The sequence below is a fragment of the Colletotrichum gloeosporioides genome (genome assembly GCF_011800055.1).
Source record: "Colletotrichum gloeosporioides strain Lc1 chromosome Unknown consensus_17, whole genome shotgun sequence".
Taxonomy (NCBI): Eukaryota; Fungi; Ascomycota; class Sordariomycetes; order Glomerellales; family Glomerellaceae; genus Colletotrichum; species Colletotrichum gloeosporioides.
The window spans coordinates 1,845,954-1,868,558 of record NW_025544662.1 but is presented as its reverse complement, the minus strand read 5'-3'; the positions used below and the strand labels follow the sequence as shown (position 1 = coordinate 1,868,558).

At 56.6% G+C, this 22,605-nt stretch overlaps 7 protein-coding genes across 7 annotated transcripts; 3 read left to right on the top strand and 4 right to left on the bottom strand.

Moving 5' to 3' along the window:
* Window positions 1-837: 837 nt before the first annotated feature.
* GCG54_00011429 (uncharacterized protein) lies at window positions 838-2,248 on the bottom strand (the record flags this gene model as incomplete). Its single annotated transcript, XM_045411334.1, has 2 exons — window positions 838-1,580; window positions 1,630-2,248. 2 exons carry the CDS (start codon window positions 2,246-2,248, stop codon window positions 838-840), a joined length of 1,362 nt encoding a protein of 453 aa, XP_045268392.1.
* A 2,957-nt stretch (window positions 2,249-5,205) lies between these two features.
* Window positions 5,206-6,132, top strand: GCG54_00011428 (uncharacterized protein; the record flags this gene model as incomplete). The annotated part of the gene is made up of 2 exons (XM_045411333.1): window positions 5,206-5,471; window positions 5,523-6,132. 2 exons carry the CDS (start codon window positions 5,206-5,208, stop codon window positions 6,130-6,132), a joined length of 876 nt encoding a protein of 291 aa, XP_045268391.1.
* Window positions 6,133-6,836: 704 nt separating this feature from the next.
* On the top strand, window positions 6,837-7,698 carry GCG54_00011427 (3-oxoacyl-[acyl-carrier-protein] reductase FabG; the record flags this gene model as incomplete). The annotated part of the gene is made up of 2 exons (XM_045411332.1): window positions 6,837-6,866; window positions 6,937-7,698. 2 exons carry the CDS (start codon window positions 6,837-6,839, stop codon window positions 7,696-7,698), a joined length of 792 nt encoding a protein of 263 aa, XP_045268390.1.
* Window positions 7,699-8,688: 990 nt separating this feature from the next.
* GCG54_00011426 (uncharacterized protein) lies at window positions 8,689-8,913 on the bottom strand (the record flags this gene model as incomplete). Its single annotated transcript, XM_045411331.1, has 1 exon — window positions 8,689-8,913. One exon carries the CDS (start codon window positions 8,911-8,913, stop codon window positions 8,689-8,691), a length of 225 nt encoding a protein of 74 aa, XP_045268389.1.
* Window positions 8,914-14,694: 5,781 nt separating this feature from the next.
* Window positions 14,695-15,649, top strand: GCG54_00011425 (uncharacterized protein; the record flags this gene model as incomplete). Its single annotated transcript, XM_045411330.1, has 2 exons — window positions 14,695-14,904; window positions 14,981-15,649. The coding sequence occupies 2 exons, from the start codon at window positions 14,695-14,697 to the stop codon at window positions 15,647-15,649; spliced, it is 879 nt and encodes a 292-aa protein (XP_045268388.1).
* Window positions 15,650-16,140: 491 nt separating this feature from the next.
* On the bottom strand, window positions 16,141-18,724 carry GCG54_00011424 (Ran-binding protein 9; the record flags this gene model as incomplete). Its single annotated transcript, XM_045411329.1, has 7 exons — window positions 16,141-16,286; window positions 16,338-16,850; window positions 16,899-17,034; window positions 17,104-17,196; window positions 17,420-17,550; window positions 17,614-17,837; window positions 17,892-18,724. 7 exons carry the CDS (start codon window positions 18,722-18,724, stop codon window positions 16,141-16,143), a joined length of 2,076 nt encoding a protein of 691 aa, XP_045268387.1.
* A 1,925-nt stretch (window positions 18,725-20,649) lies between these two features.
* On the bottom strand, window positions 20,650-21,528 carry GCG54_00011423 (INO80 complex subunit 4; the record flags this gene model as incomplete). Its single annotated transcript, XM_045411328.1, has 2 exons — window positions 20,650-21,052; window positions 21,107-21,528. 2 exons carry the CDS (start codon window positions 21,526-21,528, stop codon window positions 20,650-20,652), a joined length of 825 nt encoding a protein of 274 aa, XP_045268386.1.
* Window positions 21,529-22,605: the final 1,077 nt, after the last annotated feature.

The following is a 22,605-nucleotide window of genomic DNA, read 5'->3' as shown; positions in this document are numbered from 1 at the left end:
AGAGAGCATGTGCTTGATGATGGTGTTTTCCTCAAAAGTGTCTGCAGTCGCTGCAGGCTTCCGAGCGGAACAACTGGCAAACACGACCCATGAGGTTTCCGATGGCCTTGTTCGATGAAGAAACGCAAGTCAGTTTGACGAGCCCGAGATTTCGTTTGCCAAAGGTTCGCGAGCCATGTCGACAAGGGCAACAAGCTAAACGCTCCAACCCAAATTCTTGTTCTCATATCCAGCCAAGTTGGTGACAGTCTGTTGGAACCGTCACTCTCTGGTGGATATGGTCGACCAGTATGTTGATGAACGACAGCTAGCAAAGCGGATAAGGCACAAATAGCCGCAGAAACTGCTGTCCAGCAGCAGATTGTGGGACAGTCCAGGAGACACAAGCCGTTGGGCTTCAGCTTCAAGACGCGAGCTACTTCACTTCTTCGTTTAATTTTCTATGATGTCTTTGAGACTTTCCGTTTTCCCATGTCCTATGCTAACCATGCTCTTGGTCTTCACACAAGCCATCCAGGTCAACGAAAAGGTCAACGAAACGCATACAATCGAAGATTGCCCTCACCCAAGGCTCGTCGAACCTTCAAGGATGGCGAATCTTCTATCCAAAACTTGCGAAGATTGGCGCTTGCATTTTGGAACCAAGTCGCCAGCGCAAGCCTTGTCGAAAGTAACACATGTCTTCGCACATTTCACAAAGAAACCAGGAAGCTCAGTGATTAGTGTCAATTGATACGGTTCATAAGTGATTCTCTTTTCCTTCTATAAATAAGCCACCGCGTAACGCCCAACATGCTAATCATTCAAGCCGATTACCAGGATACATTAGGTTTAAATCTACACCAGCAGGAGCGCGCAAGCCATGGCCATGATCAGAACCAGCCCCGACACCACAGGCCTGCCGGGTGATGCGCCAGTGACCTTGCCGCAGCACTCACGAGTATACGTGACGTTGTTCAACTTCGCCTGGACCTGGAAAACGGAGCCGGGCGGGTCGCCGTAGTTGTAGTAGTCGACGTTCAAGATCTTGGGCGGGCGACCCCAGTCTTGCGTGCACTGCGCGCCAGCCAAGCCAAGAGAACCGTTTCCGGTAGCATTGTTGGTCTCGTTGAGCAGGGACACAGCAGGGACGAGGATGGAGGCGCCAAAGATGTTGTACTCGGCGTTGAGGTTGTGGTTCATGAGGTACAGGCGGTTCTTGGCGTCTTGTTCCGACAGGTCTGGCGGACGCTGGACAACACACGGGAATGAGCGGTCCATGGGGTCGAACGGGGTCTCCCACATTTGGGAGAACTCATCCATAAGCCAAGGGTACTTCTGCTGATCGGCGACGTAGTCGAGGAACATGACGACGCGCTTGCCGCGGAGAATCATCTCACCAAGCGTTGGCCAGTCGTCGTATGCCATGGGCAGGAACGGGGCCTCGTAGGTGTATCGAGTGATTCCCGAGGCCTCGATGAACGGAACATACAACTCTGGCTTCGAATAATTACCGTTGCCGAGCAGAATTGTGACGACGTCGTAGGGGTGGGAATCAACCCATTCGCGGACAGTCGTAAGCCAGTCGGTGATTGGGCCAACTGCGGTGTGTTAGATGGGCGTGATCAAGGCACAGCATGAAAAACTTACCATCGAGAATATCGCAGGACGAATGACAGAAGTGCGGCTCTGTACCGTTAGTGGGCCACTGGATCTGAGCTTGCAAGAAGCGCACTCCATCGTTCAGCTGAGTGGTGACATCGAGAGCTTGGTTGGAAGCAGAGTTGCCCGGGCGAACGAAAGGCGAGTTGTGGCAGCCGACCTCGGTGACATTGCTGTACTTCCTGTCGCAAAACTCGACGTAGTTGTTGCAGGGTGTCGTGTTGGTGGCGGTGGGGGCTGTCGAAGTCGTCTCTGAGGCATTGCCGCTGATTGTCGCCGTCATGACAGAGGTTGCGCCCGAGATGATGACGATGGACTGCCCCTCGGCGTTTGTAGTCGTCTCGGTGACATTTCCAGTAAAGGTGACGGAGCCGGTGACGGTCGTGAGCCTCTCGCCGGTGAGTGTGATTTTTGAGGTGTAGGTTTCGTAAGGTCCGGTCGGGGTTCTAGCCTGGGTTACCGGGACTGTCTTCGTTCCTGAGAGGAAGGTGACATCTTTGGTGTTGGTGAGAGTAAAACTGCTGGTGCTGACTGCATCTTGAGCTGTAGCTGGGGTCGCAACGAGCGAGAGCAGGCCCAGGGAGAAGGCGAGTAGACGGCCGGTCATGGTGGGCGACGCAGCCTCTCGCGAAGAATCTTTGCTGGCTTAACGACTGAAGGATATGGCGATGTTGAGGTTCAGGTTCGATGTGGGTGTATGTATTCGTGCCCTGATCGCGACAGGACGCAGTGACCAGGTACCCCTCGAAAAGATTTGAGTTGGGCAAAAGACGGGAGGACAGAAGCCAAAACGGATATCGGATGAGCAGGGCGACGACGTTGGGACTGACTCGGGAGGTCGATGACGATCCTGGACAGCGAGCTACTTGCTAGTACAAAGCAGTAGCCAGAGCGGAGCGTCTTGGAAGCAATTGAGGTAAGGAAAAATAAGGCCGAGAGATTTGCGAAACGAAACAACAAAAAGACCAGTCGGCCATTCACGCGAGGAGATGCAGGTGCCAATGTACGTTTGGGCGGCGCAACGGTACAGGAGTTAGCAGCAACGAGAACGAGATTCAAAGGTCAAAGGTCAGGACTCAGAGGCGTGCCGCTGTCTACCTATGACATAATATTTGTGTACTGGGCTTGGTTAACCGGGGTGGCCCAGACATTTGGGGTGGCTAGGCCGGGGCCTGTGCTGAGCCCACTTGGGCTGGGTTGTCTGCAATGCGCTGGCGTTGTTGCTCCTGGTTGCTGCTGTCCACTTCAGCAGAAAAGAGAAGAGACTGGACGGCGGTACCGCGAAAAGAAACAACCTTCGACTGGCAGCAGCCCCCATCAGGCGGGCCCAGGGGCCCAAAGAGCCCCATTTCCATGGTCCACCTCTCACCGGAAGCTGCTGCGAGGATCGCTGGGGATTGACCATGTCCCTGTCGCCCATCTCCGGCACTGCGCTGCATGTCCCGTATCAAGAATAGATGTATCCATAGGCACCGCGAGCAAAAAAACAAACAACTCCAAGTGACAATCGAACGACGACGACATCGATGGAGGCAACAACGAATCTGCTAGTGCACATCTGCGGCATGTCTGCGGCGAGGGAGGGGCATCCAGGGCCCGGGAAGGGGCCGCGGGCGGCGAGACGGCAGCAGGAAACAAGGGACAAACGGGTAACACCATCCCTGATTCCCTGGCGATCAACGGCATAGCTGCCGGCGCGGCGGGGTGTACGCGTGTGCAGCCTGCTACATAGAAAGTACGCGATTGTGGTGGCTTCTGGAATACGCCTCTTGTCAGTTGTCACCCAACGACTGGAAATGGCATAACTGGGCTGAAGAGTGATGGACAGAGTAAAGTTTTAGGCTTCCATCAACCTGTCAATCCTCATTTCGTTTGTTTGAATCGAGATAAACAGTGTTGGGCAGGGGTTCAAGCTGATCACTCTTCACGGGGAATTAAATGAGTACCACTCTAGATTAGGACCGAGTCTCTGCTGGGATTCGCCCAGGAAAAATAGAGAGAAAAGCACACATGCCACACACACACAAACACGGGACGCACACGGCACGGCCAAGGCAGCGCTGCGCCGGACGGGGACCGTGGACAGCGCGGCCCCCTGGCAACTCTTTCAGCATCATTCATCATTGATCAATAGGCAGTGAAGCAAAGGAGCGGACACAGCCATCGTCTGCATGCCTGGGTTTTGCCGCTCCCTTCCCGGATGGTATCTAGCAGCAGCATGTGCCCGATGCCGTCCAAATCGGATGGCCAGGAATTTCTGCAGGCGTTCCTTTTTCAGCTGTGAAGGGGTGGCTGTCACCATCAATCATCAGGCCGGCCAGCCGAGAGAAGTGACACGACGGGGCTCTTTGGGGCGGTGCTAGACCAGGGGCACCGGATCTCGTTTACGAAGTACTAGACGATTCCTACTTTGTATGGCCAAGGGACCCAGAGAAGGACGAGACCGCCGCTCTCTCACACACGTCTGGCTGGAGAAGCGTGTCCGTGGTGTTTTATTCATAACAAATCGAGCTCCGTAATAGACAAGGCAACTGCCGCAGAAACGACCCTACGCATATGACCGAAGTGGGCTCCCGCTACGGATACCAGGTGCAAGTTACCAACCTTCCTACCTTGCCTTGCCTGCAAATGCACCTCTGCTGCATGGCTGCACCACCGCCAAAACACTCGTCCCAGCCCGTGCTGTGATTTTTCCTTTTTTTGGTCTCTTCTCTGCCGAACGGACGGTTCGTTCCAATTGTCGACTGACTTTCTTGAAAAGCTCTGGCTCCTCCTCCAGTCTGTCCATCGGACGAAAAGAAACCAGGGGCCCACTGCACCTTGCATCTGCTTCAAGCCAAGGCCCGCTAGCATTAGCCTGCCGCCAAAGACACTGGTCGACCTCCTAGAGAGAGAGGAAACGGGGGGAAAAAAAAAGGGAAAGAGCAGATAGTCATTGCTACGACGTCATTTCTCCCTGATCGATACCGTCCTTTAAGCTTCCCCAACAGCGATACGCCTGGCTGCTGCCAACTCACCTCAACACCCGACCGCCGACCCTGCCCAGCTCGCCCTGACCCTTGCCCAGCCCATCCGTATTTACCAAGAGCCAGGGATCTGTCGGTGGGCAAAGGTCTGGCCTGGCCTGGCACTGTTTAGTTTATTCTGTTTTTCCTGGTTTCGATCGACCGGTCTGTCTTGGAAGTTGATGCCCATCATCATCACCATCATCGACTCGACGGCGCTTCTTCACTCTTCAGCCTGGTGACATCCTGCAGACGCGTCGTCTTCTTCTTTGGCAGGCGAGACATCGCTGCTTGGCATTGGCTGTTGGCAGTTTCGATTCAACTCAACCCAGACACCGATTCTTTCCTCCCGTCACCCAATCCGGACTCCGGAGAGAAAGACCATCGGAGCCCGCGTCACCTGCACCTCCCACCACAACCTAAGGTCACAGGTCGAGGTCCGCCGCTGGCATCTGCAGATATCTGGGGAAGCACCACAGAGTAGACGACGCCCTTGCCCCCAGCTTCGGACGCTTGACGACTTCATTCTCATCCACTTCACCCCTCAACCTCGTACCAGATGGCCAAGATCCGGAGGAACAGCGCAATCGTTTGCGCTGTTTGTTATTTCATCTCCATCATCTTCCTCATCCTTGTCATTATCGGCAACACATCCATCAAACCCGTCCTTACCGACATCTACTTCTTCAAGCTTGACGTCTCAGATATTATCCCACTGTCGTCAGGGAACAATGCTGCCCTGTTGAATTCCATCGCTAGGAGTCTCGGCCTCCACGATTTCTACCAGGTCGGCTTGTGGAACTTTTGCGAAGGTTACGATGATGAGTATGTCCGCTGCCCCCCTCTTCCCGATCAACTCACTGACATGGCACCCAGAGGCGTCACCTTCTGCTCAACGCCGCAGAGGCTCTTCTGGTTCAACCCCATAGAGATTCTTACCAACGAGCTTCTTGCTGGCGCAACCATTGCCCTCCCTAATGAGGTGACCACCATTCTCAACATCCTCCGTATCGGCCAGCAGGTCATGTTCGGTCTTTTCCTCGCCGGCATCTCCCTCGTCGCCGCCCTCCTCATCGCGACGCCCCTCGTTCTGCGCACGCGCTGGTGGAGTCTTCCCATGGCCATCTTCGCCGGTCTCGCCGGTCTCTTCGTCACAGTGGCCTCCATCATTGCTACCGTCATGAGCGTGGGAGCTCGGTACGCGCTTACGCAGCAGTCCGAGCTTAACATAAGGGCTGTTCTCGGTGTGCGCATGTTCGTCTTCATGTGGATCGCCTCGGCGTTGACCGACCTTGCGTTTATCCTCCACGCCGCGATGGGATGCTGCTGCTCACCCAGAAAGGAGAGAGAGGCGGCTGCTGCGGCCGCGGGCACCACGACAAGCTCGCAAGAGAAGCAGGAGAAGACTACCACGAGCAACGGAGAGAAGCCGTCTAGGTTGCCGGCCTTTATGAGAAAGCGTAGCCCAAGGTCATCCACTTCGTAATCGCGTTGCCCGGATAGATTTGAGGATTGATCATGCAGCTTGTGGCAGGATGGTAATTTTCCATTCGAATGGTTCCCTGAGTAATTGGATTAGAAAAACCCCCGAGCATAGCTGCCCGCAGCGGCGAGGACTAGTGAACGCGCCAGGGAGATGGAGAATTCGAGATATGGGCGTTTCCAGTCTCGGCAGCACAGACAAGCATTGAGATTGAGGAAAAGCAAAGGCGTTGGTGGTTGCGTTAGCATAGGATAGGACGGTTGTGACGATAGAATCGCGTATTAGAAGGTAGTGACAAAGGGCATAGAATAGTGTAGCTTCCTGAGTCCAATACCGTATTACTAGTACCCCAACTGCAAGACGATCTGGCGGGGGTCTGAGGATTGATGTTGAATAAGCTCTTCCGTGTCGCATCGTGGTTTAATAAACTGCAGCCCGGCGGGATGGGATATACTTAAGCTTACATGGTGGTTACGTGGGGGTCAGCGTACCCCTTATCGCACCTCGGCCTAGGCCCCTCAGACTGAGCCTCGGCTCGTCTGAGCTAGGACCCTGAAGCTCTCATCTCATCCGAAGAGCTCCCTCAGCTTCGTGTACATCTCTCGCAAACCAAAACTTCCTCATTTTCTGCTACTCGAACGGGAGATCTCACATCTCTCGAGAAACAATTGCCCCTCAGGAATCTGCCGCTTGAAAATCGTATCACAATGGACGCCGCATCGCTCTTCAATGTCAAGGTAAGTGCCCACCAGCCAGCCCATCATATCACCCAGCCAGACTTGACCGAACTGACACTCTACTCCCCAGGACAAAATCGTCCTCGTAACAGGCGGCGCCAAGGGCATCGGCCTGATGATCTCGGAGGGCTTCGTCGCCAACGGCGCAACGGTGTACATCTCCTCCCGCGACGCCGCCGCCTGCACCGCCGCCGCCTCCGCCCTCTCGGCCAAGGGGCCCGGCACGGCGCACGCCATCCCCGCGGACCTGCAGAAGCTCGACGACTGCAAGGCCCTCGTCGCCTCCCTCGCCGCCGCGACGGGCGGCAAGCTCCACGTGCTGGTCAACAACTCGGGCGCCGCGTGGGGCGACTCGTTCGACACGTACCCGGACGCCGCGTGGACGAAGCTGCTCACCCTAAACCTGCAGCGCGTCTTTTCGCTCACGCAGCTCGCGGCGCCGCTGCTCGAGGCCGCCGCGGTTGAGGGCGACCCGAGCCGCATCATCAACATCGGCAGTGTCGACGGGCTGCGCGTGCCGCTGATGAGCAGCTTCGCGTACAGCGCGAGCAAGGCCGGGCTGCACCACCTGTCGCGGGCGCTGGCGCGGGAGCTGGGCCCGCGGGGCGTGACGAGCAACACGCTGGCGTGCGGGCCGTTCGAGAGCAAGATGATGAAGGCGACGCTGGACTCGATGAGGGCGACGATCGAGGAGGAGATCCCGATGCGGCGGATCGGGACGCCGCAGGACGTGGCGGGCGCGTGTCTGTTTTTGGCCTCGAGGGCGGGCGCGTTCGTCACGGGGGCGACTATTACTGTCGACGGCGGGATTGTGCTTGCCTCTAAGTTGTAGTTGGGTTCTGATAGAGTGGCACTGGAGAGGGGGATGAGAAGAACAGAGAATCAGATGTTTAACGAGGGCTGCGGACTGGCGGCGAGGAAGGGATTTAGACGCATGGGATATAAGCGGCGAAACAGCAATATGATGTTGACGGATCAAGCTTCGTGTCCATGTGCCGTGTGAAAAATAGAACAACGTGGACATCGGAGAAGCGTTCACACAATGATCATCACGTTGAACGAGCCAAACGGGAACATTGAAGAAGACCAGTAGACTGGCTTGTATTTAAAACTGTCAAGATAACGTCTAGGTAGGACGAGCGTCCTCCGATGTGGTATTCATACATGAGAGCGAAGCAGTCATTCGGGTTTGGGTATGACAAAAAGCGACAGCCCCAGTCCCGGTAAGTTTACGCCATCGACGCCGTTGCAAAGAAACGTCCCAATAGATAGATATTCCCAATCCCGCAATGCAATATGCCCTGTTTGATCCTTTAAATAAACGCCGATATGCCGTTGATGAAAGTAATGTTTGTTGCCGTTAAAATGAGTCGAATCGTCTATCCGTTTGCCCGGTATCCGAGATGAATGGGAATGTGTAAAGCCGATGCCCCAGGTCCCATGAGAGAAGACTTCTAAGACCGATTAAACGTTTCGTAGCGAGAGGAGAGCAACGTCCGGGTGAACGAAGGGGAGAGCGGGAGAAGGGTCGAGAGGAGAGGTGAGCGTCACACACACGCGAGGGAAGACGGCGACGGGAATCTCCTGGCCTCCGAGATAACTCTTCCTTCATGTGTGCACATTTCGATGCGAGTGACAGCGTTGCGTCTCGCATGCCTCGGCTTCCTCCCGCAGACCGCATTGTTTCAGCGGGCCCCATCCGATAGTTTGCAAGTCCGTAGACGGTCCGAGCTAAGAGCGTGGTGGAAAGAAGGTTTGCTCGGATAATCTTGAACGCTCTTTCGTAGCCTTGCGGACGGATGCGTAGGTGGCTTTTTTTGGTCTACGAAAGACCACAGGCCTCGAAGTCGCGCATCATGACGGCCATCTGGGCACGTTTCGCGGCCTCAGCGACGAGGGTGAAGTCGCGGAGGAAGGCCTCGGTTGACGGGGCCTGGGCGGAGGGGGCCTGAGGCGGCGGGGCCATCTGGTTGGGCGACTGGTCTGTCGACAATGAGGACTGCGAAGACATGGAGTCCTGGCGGGAAGGCTGGTTGGGTGCATTCATGGTTGCGGTGGTTGTGGGAGGTGAATTTGTTGTGTGGTTGTGGGTGGTGGTGTCTTGTTCCGAGGGCAAAATGTGAGGTGGACTGCCGAGGCGGAGGGGCGGGCAGGTCGAGAGAGGCGATGGTTGGTGGTATTATATCCCCAGATCTTCGTTTTTGGGGCTGCCGATCTTGACTGTAAATGTGAGACCGAGCACAGTGTGCCTGAACGGGGTGATGTCAGGCGGGGATGAGAGGCTGGAGATCAGGAACCGGAGGGCGGAAGCGAGTCGAGAGACAAGGCGTCCAAGTAAGGGCGAGGAGCGTGTGAATGTCTTTTTAAGAAAAAAAGGGCGTCGATGGGTGTGTCTGGGATTTAACAGACGTAACGGGATAGCCGTGAACCGTGGGGATGGACGAGGTTTAAAGTGATCGTGGGACGACCCTGGTGCCAGTGACAGGCTAATTGCGGGTACTGCTGTCTTGCTTGGACAATATTGGACGCAATATTGGATTTCGGCGCGATTGCGGATAACCAACGACCCTTGCAGCGGACAGCCAACAGTCGTGTGGATAAGATAGATTGGGGTGTGCGGGTGGTGACCGACAAGGGCAAGGAGAAGCAGCTGGCAGAGAACGAGAGTGCAGCGATGGGAAGATGGTGACAAGATGACCAGATGGTTTTTCCCCTTCGCCTTTCCGTTTGAAAGAGGGAGAAGAGTGAGACACGCAGGAGGTGGGGAGGAGATCACTGAGCCACACGCACACGCGAGCGAGGGATGTTGAGACTCTTATGTGCGGGATATCGTTCGAGCAGCGTCGTAACCTGAGCAGGATCCTGGGCTGGATAAGGCGAGTCGGTAGTCGACACGGGCTTGCGTAGGATGCGGGATGGAGGTGGGTAGTGCGGCAGCCCTTTCTTCTCGTCTTCTCTTATTGCCTTGCTTGTTGACCGTAGGATCCAGGACCGAAAGAAGGCTGGGTGGGATGTAAGGCAGCGCGGCGGCAGCTCGTGCGGACGGGAGAGGGTGTGGATGGTAGCGATGATGTGATGGGCAGCTGGATTGGGGTTGGTTCAGACTGTCCAGTTGACTTGCTTTTGTTCTAAACGAAAAGCTGCGCGTGTGGGTGTGAATGAGTGCGGTGTGGGAGAAGATGGGTGGGAGGGATGGTTGGATGGATGGATGGATGGATAGGCAAAGGTAGCAGCAATAATATCAGGCAGAAGAGTCGGGCTGGATGGGAGAGGGTGGGCGAGTCGAGGATAAAGAATCTGAGGTCTGGTTCCCATCTACCGACGCAAGACCGAGATGGCTGCGCAAAAAGGGTGGTTATTTACCTTGTACTGCCCGCGTGTGTACCTTTTGCACGGAGAGTAGCCGCGGTAGCAGAATCCATCTCATCTTTCCCCAGTTCTTTTTTGTAAAAAACCGAGAGAAAAAAAAGAGGGACGCGGCCGATACGCCTTCACGTTATTTCCCACCGTCTAATCCATGACGCTCAATGCCCTAGACCCGACCCGGCCGACTCCTGCCCGGGCTTCTGGAGCCATGGACCTCTGGAGCCGCGATAATAGGTCCGAAGATTGGTTTGTGGACTTGGAGAAGGACCCGACCCGAGCTTGGTACGTATGACGCCGAAGTCTTCGCTGTCGTCCCACCCGTAGATCTTCTGGTGCTTTTTTCTTGTTGCCTCGGGACGACGACGATTATCGATATGCATATTGCATCAGTCGAGGCCCTCAGCTGCCATGCTTGCTTGCTTTCCATGGCGCGGGGGGTTGCTGAGGTACGACGAGGACGACAGACAGCGTCAGGCCCTGCGGTAAACGTCGCCAAAAGCAGTAATCAGGGCCCCCATGTGTCAAGTACTGGTACATTATTCCCCCATGCGAGGCGGGGGCAGGCGGTTTGCACCGCGTCTCGACTCAGGGCAGCCCTTCAGGGTCTCTGCGGATCAGCGGCTCGAGCGACCGACTCGGGAGCAAGTGAGTGCGCAATTCATGGGCAGCATATGGGGGTCGGCCTTCTGGCCGGCGAGCGTTTCGCTGTGTGGGGTAGGGCGAGGCGGCATGTCGTGGTGGACATGGGTGGCGTCGCCTCCAAGTACCGGTACGTGAGCGCTGCTCCCTCTTGTCCCTAAGCCAATTCTCCGCATTGAACTTGACTGGATCGCATCAACCGTCCCTGGCGACGCGATCCTGGGAACAAGAACCAATGCACCGAAGCCTGCCTCGTTCGATTCCAGCCTAGGGCGAGGGAGGGAACAGCCAGGCGATGACATGCTCTGCCCCACCTGTAGATGCTGCTGCTGCTGCTGCTGCTGCTGCTGCCGCCGCCATCCCACGTCCATGTTTGCTGGATGCTGGTCGGTATCCCATGTCAAGACCAGTACCTGCGCGGGCAGTTCTTCCTCTTTGTGTGTCTCCGTCTCCGATCTTGTCCGTAGTCTGGGACAGCACGCAGTATCCTTTGCCCGAACAGACGAAGAGATGCGGTGCGCGATACCAACCGAGGCAGGCGATGGATGAGATGGCTGCAACGCGAAACGAGGCTTTTCGATTTCGATCCGATGCGAAAGTGAGACCTGTCTGCCCTCTTGTCTGGCCGCTGGCTTTCGTCACCGCGCAGGCTCTAGCCTCCGGGAGGCACGGCGTGTAATCCCGTCCCAAGATTGTCTGTCGTCGGATACGGCGAGACCAGCAACGTGTAGAGTGATGACTGTGCGGCTGTTGCGTGGGTTGGTGCGGGCTGAACTCTATCTCGAACGGGATTGCGGGGGAAGTGGCGTGGATGGCCTGGATTCTGGGAAAACAGCTCGAGGAGAGGAGGCATGATCACAAGCCATCGAATCGAAGCTGCTGGATGGAGTAACAAAACCCGGGGGAACTGCGAGAAACTCAAAATCAAGGGGGATGCGCTCCGGTTGACTTCTTGTTCTTACTCGCTTTCCCAACCCCCATTTGCTTGTGATTTTGTCTTTCTCTGTCTCTCGCTGAGGCCATCGTGTACTGTTGTCGCCATACCTTGCCTCTTTGGTGTGCACCAGGCACCGCTTGCCCTCACTCAGAACCAGACGGACAATGGGCTGGACGCGCCTTCAGAACTGCGAGTGGCAGATGGCGGGAGATCCAAGGTGGTCCCAAGTCCAGGGGTGGCCGGTCGGTCGGTGGGGAACATGTGAAGAACGACCACACGACATTGACGGAATTCCCGTTTTCGAACCTGCCTTGTTTCCCCACACAGGCATTCTGGCGCTGGGGGCGTGGCGGCCGTCGTCGACTTTGCGCGCTCGTCGCTTGTTTTCCGACTGCTCAATGACATCGGCATAATCCCGTGGGTGGTGGACGTGGACGTGCCTGGTGCTTGGGCGAAAAGATGCGGAAAATGTCGGGATAGAGATTTCCCAGTCCCCAATCTTCCCATCCCACTTATCGCCGCCTCTCCATGGGCTTGGACCCGCCCGAGTCCCATGGAGACTGGAGTTTTTTTTCCCAGTCGTGCTCTTAGGCCAAGCGCGCGCAGGGCTTCCCGTTGCCTTTTCGCTCCAGGCTCGGAATACCTTCGGGATGAGAATGTCCCGGGGCGGGTAACACAGAATGATGATCAGATAGGACCACTCTCTTCTGATCTGGGGGCCAGAATCGCGCAATCTCGTGAGATGGGCGAAACAAACTGGAACAGAGTAAAAAAATTGTTCTTTCTTTCTTCTGCCTTGGTGCCTTGGCTTGCTTTCAGTCACCCGTAATAGCAGTGTTGCGATTCGCATGTGCAGCGCAGCATCCGGAAGCTGTCGCTCCAGCATCCAGCCGAACCGAAATGCGTAACCTCGTTTGGAAGCCGTCCAGATGCGTCTCGGATGGGATGCATCACCACCGCTCGTTAGGAAGGTTCTTCTCAGACCAATCCTTGGAGACATGCAGAGCTGGTCCGCTACTTCCTGGTAGACCGCAAGCGTTGTTATTGGTAATAACGCAACTGCGGTCTCTGTTGATGGCCTCAGAGATTCACTAGCTCGCCCTCGCCTGGTCGACTACGCACACGGGGGGAAGGTCGGGCGTCGAAAGATATGCCCAAGCTTGCCGTGGCCAGAAAAGCATGGCAAGTGTGTGTGGATGGTGTCTTGCCTTTCCTGCCTGGGCGCATGCACTTGCATCTTGTGCACGAGTCGCGGCAGGCTGGTGTCGTTCCCCGTCTGCAGCTGTTGATGGCTGTCTGTCATCACGCTGTCAGCCGTCCCGTCAATCCAAAAGCTTGGCCTTCTCAAGCGGCACTCGAGGACGTGTGTATGATGCGGCACTGCCCAAGTGGCCAGGCGGTGTCCCTGCGGGTATGTTTTGATCCAGCAACTCAAAAAAGAGAGTTGGCAGGAATCGAACGAGGGAGGCCAACTATCCGTCCGGCTTTGCAATTGAGCGAGGAATTTGCCCGAGATCACCGAGGGGCACCTTGCTCCCAGGAACATCGAAATTGAACTCGACCCGCCAGTCCACAGTCCGCCTGGAATTTCTCAATTGGCCGCGATTAATCCGGAGCCACCTCACCGACGGGGGGCTCCTCCAGGAGTCCAGTCGCCCGCCTCCAGGGTCCAAACCAACGGGGACTTCACCGAGCCGGGGTTGGGTTCTTCGGGCGGACGGCGAGCGCTTGATTCACCTCGGCCGGCTCCATCCTGTTGTCGTCTTTCTGCTCGATATTTCCGCCGTCGCCTGCACGGATACCTGTAGTGTAGTCCTTGACGGATACCGACCCATCTGGCCACCTGCCGAGGCGGTCGATGGGACCAGCAGCGCTGTCGCACAATCTCTGCGTCCGTATCCGGTCATTACAGGAGAAGCGTCATGGAAGAAATGAGAGACGGACGATGGTGCCAGACTCAGAGTGATAGAACTGTAACAGTAGCCCAGGGAGAGAAGCTAATCCAGGGTCCATTTACAGCGCCGCAAACCCGCTGCTAAGGTAGCAAGACATGCAGTCGTCTGCAGGTGCAAGCAAGCCTTCCAAGCACACAACAGCTTAACCAGACCACTCCACGAACGGGAATCCCTTTCCAACCGGGGGTGCATGATGCCAGCCCGGATCGCTTCATCAAAGAATCTCTGTCCTTTGCATGGCACCAGCGCCATTCAAGCAAACTCGTGCCACACTAGCAGTCCAGGCTATCCAGCGGCTCCCGTCTCGCACCACCCGACCCCTCAAATGCGCCGAGAAAGAAGGAAACTCAGATATCCTCTTATCTCGCATGGGGACGCGATAAATTACTCCGGGCGGCAGATGGGCGGTGAAGAAAAGAAGCGCAACGCGACAATCTGCAATTCTCTCGCTGCTGCTGCATGGTCGTTTCCGTTCCGAGACTCCACCGACCAACGGACGCCCCGGCCCTGCCAGCAGCAAATGCAAGTGAACCCGTAGCCTTCGCAGTAAGGTACGCACTAAGGAACCCAGGTTGGCAACGTAGCTCCGACCAACCAACGAGTTTCCTGCTCCTCGCTCCTCCCACGGACCAACAAGGAGACAACACCACGCCGGGGGCAGGACGAGAAAAAAAAAAAAAAAGGGAGCAGCACGCGAGACGCGGCCAGCACGAGAATCGATACGAAACCCGAGGACCCCTCCTTCGACGCTACGTACCTTACAGCGTATCCTGACAATCTCATCTCCAGCCTGGGGCAGCTCCGTCGTCCGGACCAGAGCTCCGCCTCCCTCATCGCCGCGCGCGCGCCCTCACCCCTCCATTCTCGGCCTTGCACACAACCCCTCCTCGCCGCCCCCCTCCGCCGTCCTCCCCGGCGCGACACCGCAGCCATGCCGGAACATCCTCCGAGGAGCTTGTTTGATGTCCCCGCCCCGATCGCCGCCCTCTTTCGCCGCTTCCCGCTCATCACCCTGCCCCCGAACGACCTCCCCATCCGCTCCCCTCCCCGCGGCGACATCCCAATCCTCTACGTCTTCACCACGGACGACGATGCCCCGAGGGGCCGACCGAGCTTCAACCCCTCGTGTCTAAAGTGGCAGGTCAGTCCGAAGCATCACCTGCATTCTCCCCTCCCGTCCGAGGCCACCCAGCTAACCCTAGCCTTCTTCCATCCAGACCTTCCTCAAGATAGCAGGCGTACACTTCCGCACCTGCCCCTCCACAAACCACGCCTCCCCCTCCGGCGCCCTGCCCTACCTCCAACCCTCGATACCCTCCCGCCCCGTCAGCGCCGGCTCCAGACTCGAGACCTGGGCTCTCTCCCAGAACCCCTCCTCAAAACAACCGCCCCCGCCTCCAGCAAGCCGCCTCCAAGCCTACGAAGCCCTCCTCGACGCCCGCATCCGCACCGCCTGGCTCCACGCCCTCTACCTCTCCCCGGCCAACGCGCCCCTCCTCTCCCGCCTCTACATCGACTCGGCCTCCACCAACGCCATCGTCCGCCTCACGCTGCGGCACCAGACCACCTCCGCCGCCGAGGCCCTCGTCCTGAGGACGACGCGGACCGCCGTGGTCGACCCGTCGCGGATATACGCCGACGCGCGCGACGCGTTCGAGGCGCTGGCCACCTTACTGGACGAGAGCGGCAGCGGCGGCACGGGGTGGTTCTTTGGCGCCGAGGAGCCGACGCTGTTCGACGCCTCCGTCTTTGCGTATACCCATCTGCTGCTCGACGAGCAGTTCGGCTGGGTCGACCGCAGGCTGGTGGAGCTCGTGAAGGAGTTTCCTGCTCTCGTGAAGCATCGGAAGAGGTTGCTGAAGATGTGCTTCCCTGAAGAAGCGTAGAGAGAAGGAGACTAGGAAGCTTGTATTATATCTAGAGCCCACAAAAGGGGCGTGTAGATTACATGACTGAAACGATACCAGCATGTCAGACCAGGATAGAATCTCACCCACGAGCAGGCGCCACCATGCGAGTCACACTGGGCATCAGCTATGTCACTCCAGCGCTGGCGGGACGGGCGAGACATATGAACAGTAGTAGCATGTCCATTTGAGCGGCGGCGACATACGCCCCAACTGAAGACCTATGTAAACTACCCATCCGTCGCATCAGCCAATGCAAGAATCCTCAAGAGCCGACTGTCAAAAGTCACCACCCCCCCACCAAGACGAAGCCTGACGCCAATAATATGAATATAAGAAAAGTAGTGGAGTGGCAGAAGACACGGCATTCTAAAAAGTGCGCAAGAATAATGGAATACCATCTATGATGTCCCGATAAGCCTAGAAGCCCGCTGTTTGCTGGTTGGCTGGTCACAGGGTTGCCTTCCCTATTAGGGAGACTTCGGGATATCTTCGATGACGTCCTGTAACGATACGAAGGCGCCTGGTCCGCCGTTTTCTCGCAAGTCGTCCAGCAGAACGCTCGTTTGAGCGTAGACCTTTTCGAGAGCAGCCCGAGATGACTTGCCCAATGACACTACGTAACGGGTTAGTTGAAGTACGAGGCGGCGGAATCATACATGCTCACAAAGGATCGCAGAGTTGAGTTCCTCTGCTACTGCTATGCGACCTTTCCTGTCAAGGAGATGGGCAACATCCTTCTCCAATAAGGGATTGCTGTATGCGAGCAACGAGTAGATGTCTTGCAAGTGTTTCGATACCTCTCGTCGCGGGTCATTCTTGAACTCCGCCTGGAGAGTCTGGCCGTACTGCAAGGTGGCCAGCTCCAGTTCGTCAATGCCGAGAGGCGCGCCGCCCTCAGAATCTTCGGTGTCCATCTGGTCCCACGCGCCATTCTCGGCGCCGTTGGCATCGAGGTCCATCGCTGAAGCACTAAGGTCAACGCCGCCGGAGTGCCCATTGCTTTTCTTGCCCTCCGCAGCCGCCCTCAGCTCCGCGCCGGATCGGACCATTTCGATGAACTTGCGACAACGTAATTTGAAGTAGACCTGCTCGTTGTCTTTGAGAACCTGGGGATACGAAGCGTTGGTGTACTTAAGTGCCCTGTCGATGTCGCCCTCCAGCACAGCTCTTCGGATGCCTGCGTTTTGTTAGCCTGAGACAAGCAAGACTATCCCAACCAACTTACGTTGCCGCTTGTTAGCATGCTCGTCATCTTTGACATTAATTCCCTCGATGGGGGCATTCGGATCGAGACTCAGCGCCTTTTTCTCGGCGTTAATCTCCTCTGCAAATGCTCTCGCCGTTTCCACATAGCCATCATGCTGTAAAAATTGAAGTACCTGTCTCTTTGTAAGACGCTGTTCCGTTGAGCTGGCCATACATGAACCTACCAGGGCTTGGATCAGCTCCGTTTCGTTCATTGACGGCGCAAGACTCAATGTGCTCGTCTCGGCGATTTCTTTTTGAACTCGTGCCTTTTCCGCCTGAAGAGTCGAAAGGTTAGCAAATGGCATGACAAACATCTTGTAAGTACAACCCGTGCATCCTTTGCAAATCGACAAACATATATAAAAGTATGCTCTCCAACGAAGGGGCCCAACGACAAGCGCACACCGAACACTGGAAGGCACGCAAGACAGGCAGCAAAACGCTACGCTTGACTCCGGAAGTCCAGTTCTGTGACACAACAAGATCGAAGAAACTTACAGTCATCATTCCCTCAATGTCAAAAACAAAGGGGCTTCGGCCAAAGTTGACTCGCACGTGCTCTCCTGACTTCTTGAGCCCAACTGTGGGGTAGAGGTTATTTCCCTTTCCGATTTCGCGGAACGCCGTGCCTAGTAACACCATGTCAGTCGAATACAACTTCGGGGACTGGACTTTGCCAAGGGAGCTCGTACCGAGAATATGTCCGTTCTTTGTGAAAAAGGCACAGCCCGTTCGGAAGTTAATACCGCATCCGATCACGTCCGACGCGGTGAATGGCGGGCCGTAGGCTTTACCGCCATTCTGCCCGGCGTAACAGTGACCGTCGTCGCTGTGGTAGCCCCAGGAGTCCGGTTCCCAACCCGGAGGCCGCGAGAGCGCTACCGTCTTCGCCGAGAAGCCGATACCGATCGTCATACTGGAGGCTGTCGTCAGTTACCTGTTGATGTTCGCCATCGTTTGTGTCACCTACTCGTCTCGCTTTCCTGATAGAATCTGAACTTCAAAGTAGTAGATACCGCATTGTGGTGGCATATGATAGTCGGCCCGTATACTGTAAGCCTCGTGGTCGCGTTCCGTTTGTCCCCTCGGTCCGATATACCTGACCTCCAACCCGTCCGACAGAATGTCCAAAGCTCCGTATTTATCGTCTCGGTTCCACCTCGTTGGCAGCGGGGTAAACGACTCGTCCTCCTCAAACGCGGGCGGCTTCTCAATCACGTCATAGTTCACGCCGCGATGTGAAGCCGGTTTGCCGTGAAGACTGACGCTGCTGGCGCTCGTGGTCAGGTTTCCAGCACCCTGCACCTGGGCTGCCTGAGACTCTTTCTGCGCCTGCAACTTCGCCCAGTGCGCATCCTCTAGCCTCTGTACGTACGTTGAACCAGCCAGGTATGAGGGGACAAAGAACCCACTCCCATGCCCATTTGCGACACCTGATGAATCACCTGCCGGGGCCGACATGAACATATCAAAGACCCTCGAGAAGGAGGGAGCTTGCTGACCCTGCGAATACCGCGCGGACGCCCCGTTGAGGCTGGCGCCGTTCCTGTCCCCATCCATGTCGCCGCCCCTGTTCGAGTCGTAGCTGCTCGCGGTGGCTTCGAAGGTGATGTCGTCGGAGGAGTTTAGAATCTGAGAGATGACCGAGGTCCGTCCGGGATGGGAGAGGTAAGGTGGGTTAAGGGTGGGGGGTGCTCCAGAAGCGACCGAGGCGTAGGAGAAGCGTCGTGGGAGTAGATCAGAGCTGGTGATAGGCGTGTTGGAGTCTGTATAATGCGAAGAACCATGGAACGGGTTCGTCATGGTGGAGGGGTCGGGGATCGTGGGGGAAGGCGGCGGCGGCGAGCTCGGCGCACCTGTCACGTTCTAGGAGCTTCGCAAAGCCCCGAGAAGCCGCAACCCGAGCTTCACGGAATGACTAGGCAGGTCTGTCGAGCCTGTGGGGGATGGATCTGTTCGAATGGGCGGTATGAGATGAGCCAGGCAATCGGGCAGGTCTGGTAAAACGGGAGCTCGTCGGAGCGTCGAACCAGCAATCGGGTTCGGAATGGCGTGCTGAGACGGATACAGATCGGTTCGCACTATTACGATGTTGGTGTGTTTGAGGGTGGCCACGGAAGCAGCCTCGACAGAATCAAAGTATATTTGGCTCTACCAAAAGATCTGGAAGTGCACGGCAGAGGGTGCACTCGTCAGTGCAGAGGTGGCAGCGTAGTGCAGCTCGTTTATCGCGGCGATGACAGTGAAGTGGTTGAGTGGGAATCTCCGCACCTGGCAGGCAAGAGGTGAGGTGTGGTGAGGTAAAAGGCAAGGCAAGGTACCTTGGGTGCTTGGTAGGGACGGGTGGTGAGTTGCATCCTCCCAGCGCCCGGACAACTGATTCGCTGCTGGGCTTGGCCCGTCCTGAGCGTCCGCTAAATAATCACAAGAGCAGGTCATTGTTCGAGCCTAGTCGACCAGTTGAGGCGCCAAACGGGACCAGTCACAGCAGTCCCCCTACTGCAGCCAGTGCTGTCCAGGGATTCCTAGTGCAAGAGGTTGAGACCGTGCTATCGGCATCGGCAGCTCATCGCACTGTACTTACGTATGGCCAGATGGGATGTAAAGCCCCTTGGACTCCCTCCTGGTGGAGAGATTGGGCCGGCATACACGTGTCCAGCGCGACGGTGTCCATGCTTAGGGTTGTTTTGGCAAAACTCGTCCTCGAGAACAAAGATCGCATGAAGGGTGAGACGTCTGGACAAACATCAAAGAGAAGGGGAAGTGCTGTCATCACATAGTGTAGCACCTGGATCTGGCACTGTAACTTAGGTAATCATGGTGCCCACCTTGGTCCGGGGCTCTGGCAGCCCAGCCCCCTTGGTGCTTAGGTAATGATCCGACCCGTCACCAACGTTCAACGTTCCAGCCTCTCTCCATCGCAATGAGGCAAACGCGCTCGATGGGGGAATAATGACAGGAGGGTACCAATGCTTTTTTGACAGTGGGTTTCCACAGCCCTTTGGGCGCTGATGAACCACAACACCGACCACCACGGTACCCCAAAGAGCCATCACCCGCCGCTTTCCATCAGTTTGTCGTTCCTTTTGGATGCGCTCGATGCAAATAATCTTGCGACGAGATTATCCTGTATGACGGGTCAGAGCTGAGCTGGATGCATATTCCAGACTCAGACGGACGGCTTATCGTACAAACCTTTCAATCGCCAAATAACTCGCCTGCCGTGTACGCACCACCCTCCACCCTCATGATTCAATCTCCTCTGGAGTGGGACGCTTCTGTCGCCGAGGCTTTCGGCACTAACACCCGGCTCTTTTCGGCCATGCCAACGCAATTCATGCATACGACTTCAATGCCATTGGGGCTTCAGTTTGAAAAGTCCGTCAATTCTACCACCCGACGGGAGGCTCTTCGTGCATGCGCAAACTTCATAGTGTACACTTTGTGTCTGTCCATAAGAACGCCTTCCCCTTGGTAGCTACCGCGCTGAACCAATGTTCCGAATCCCATGAACGCCAGCGGACTAATGCCGCACACAAGGGCTAATCCAATTCTGAAAACTCCTGGCAAACGTGCCTAACAGATGATGTCCGTCTCCGTACCTTTTTTCCCTTGCCCATGAAACTCCAAGCCTCTGTGTACATGCAGTGTACATGCACGGGATACTCTCAACGTGTCTCTGCCTAAGTGATGAAATGGAATAAAAGTGTACATCCATCGGCGGTCGATCACGCGGCAGATATGGCCATCGGCGCGGGGGAGCTGGCGGGAACACTGCCGGGCGCGCTCCGTACTTCGGCCTCGACGCCGCTGTTGACAGCGCTGTTGGCGTCGCTCTTTACTTGCTCGTTCTCCTTGTTTTCCTTGGTGCTGCTGTCTGCTGAGGCAGCAGCCGATCCTTCGGCAGTGGACTCGAGCAAAAGCTTAGGAGGCGCGGTCCAACGGGGAACCTCCCAGACGATGCCAGTGAAGCTCTTGAGGACGAAGCCACCCTTTGCCCATTTGCGACACGGCTTGCCCGACCGGTCAAGAGCACGTAGTCCAGCGTTGATAGCTCCCTGGTTCGCCTTGGGGCCGAGCTTGTGTCCTGCGGCTCCCGACCGGGCATTCGGATCGATCGTGCCGTCCTCCCTGCAAACACGTAAGTATGCGTCAACGCAAATGCATGGTAGAGATGTCACGTACAGTCTGGCTTTCTTCTTAGGTCCAGGCTTGCCACGAACCTTGGGCAAGCCGTCTGGTCCAAGACCGTTGGCAGCACCGGCACCGCGTTTGGTGCCCTTCTTCTTGCCTTCGAGAGGAGGTCCCATGGACGTGGGAGCTGGTGTTCCACCTGCAGCAGGGGTCGCGGGGTTGGAGTCGGAGGCATTCTCGCCGTTCGTGGCAGCGGGAGCAGCCAGGGTCGCGGAGGTGGCAGGAGAGTCCTGTGATTCTTGGTTCTCCTTTGGCTCGCTGGTCTCGTCGACGTCCATCTTGACGGGGGACTCCTCCTTGGCGGGTGTGGGCTCAAGGATTTCCTTCAATCTGTCGGCGCTGACCGTAAGGGTGATGATGAGGCCGCCCTTGCCTCCGGTCGACTTACGTCGAACACCTATTGTGGATGACATTTCGATAAATGTGGTGTTGAGTGATGAGTGGGATGGTCAGGCGTGATGATTAGACGTGTAGAAATGGTGGTGACGAAGGAAAGTTCGAAGGGGAGGCGACGGGGAGCTGTAGAAGTAGAAGGGTTGGCTTTGTCGGGGATACAGCTGCTTTGATCAACAGGGTGGCGGTCGAGCCGGTCATCCAATGGCCACGGTTAGGTTGTGATCTGGCTTGTGGGTAGGGGGATGGGATTGGCAAGGTTTTTTGGGCGTTGGGTGCGGTGCGGTGCGGTGCGTTGCGTTGCGTTTCCGGTGAGGTGCGGATTTCGCAGGCAGACAGGCAGATTATTCTGGCGTCGGCGACTCGCAGGTCAGGGTTCCGGGTCGGGCGGCGGCGAGGTGGTGATGGTTTGCAGCGACGACGATGCGATGGATGGAATGGGAGGATGGGTGGGAAGTCTGATGGGGGACAGGAGAGAATTTTTATTTTATGGGGGAATCCATCTGGTAAGTTTGGCGTCTCATTTTCGAGAGAGCGCCAGACCAGGCGGCGTGACAATAAACGGTTCTCATGCTGGGTTGGGTGCTGGGTGCGTGGTGCGTGGTGCTGGGCTCTCGCTCTCTCACTCTCCGTCAAGAATTGACCTCCAGCTTTCGCTTCCTCTCGCGCGCAGCAGCAGCCAGCGCCGCAGTTGTGGGTAAGCGAGAGCCTGGGACCTGGGGGGGCCGTGGTAGGTCCGGAAAGGGATGCACGGGTGGGGTTCTCCCCCTTCCAGAAGTACAGGGGTACAAGGCCAATCTTGCTATTTACGCGCAGAAGGAGCTGCATCACGCAGGGCTTCGCGCAGCGCGCAGCATCGACGGCCAAGTACCTTCCCGCACAGGAGGTACTTCGCACCGAGGTGAAGGGTGAAGGGTGAGCGTGAGAGGTGCCAGTTAATCAAAGGATACGTACCGCGGCACCCTCCGCTTCCGCCGCCGGCCTCAATACTATCATTCTCAGTATTCGTACCTTTTCGTAGCAACGAGAGCATCCATCTCATCCACCAAGGATGCATCAGGTCTTGGGGCTTGCTTGCTTGCTTCACTGAACTCAGC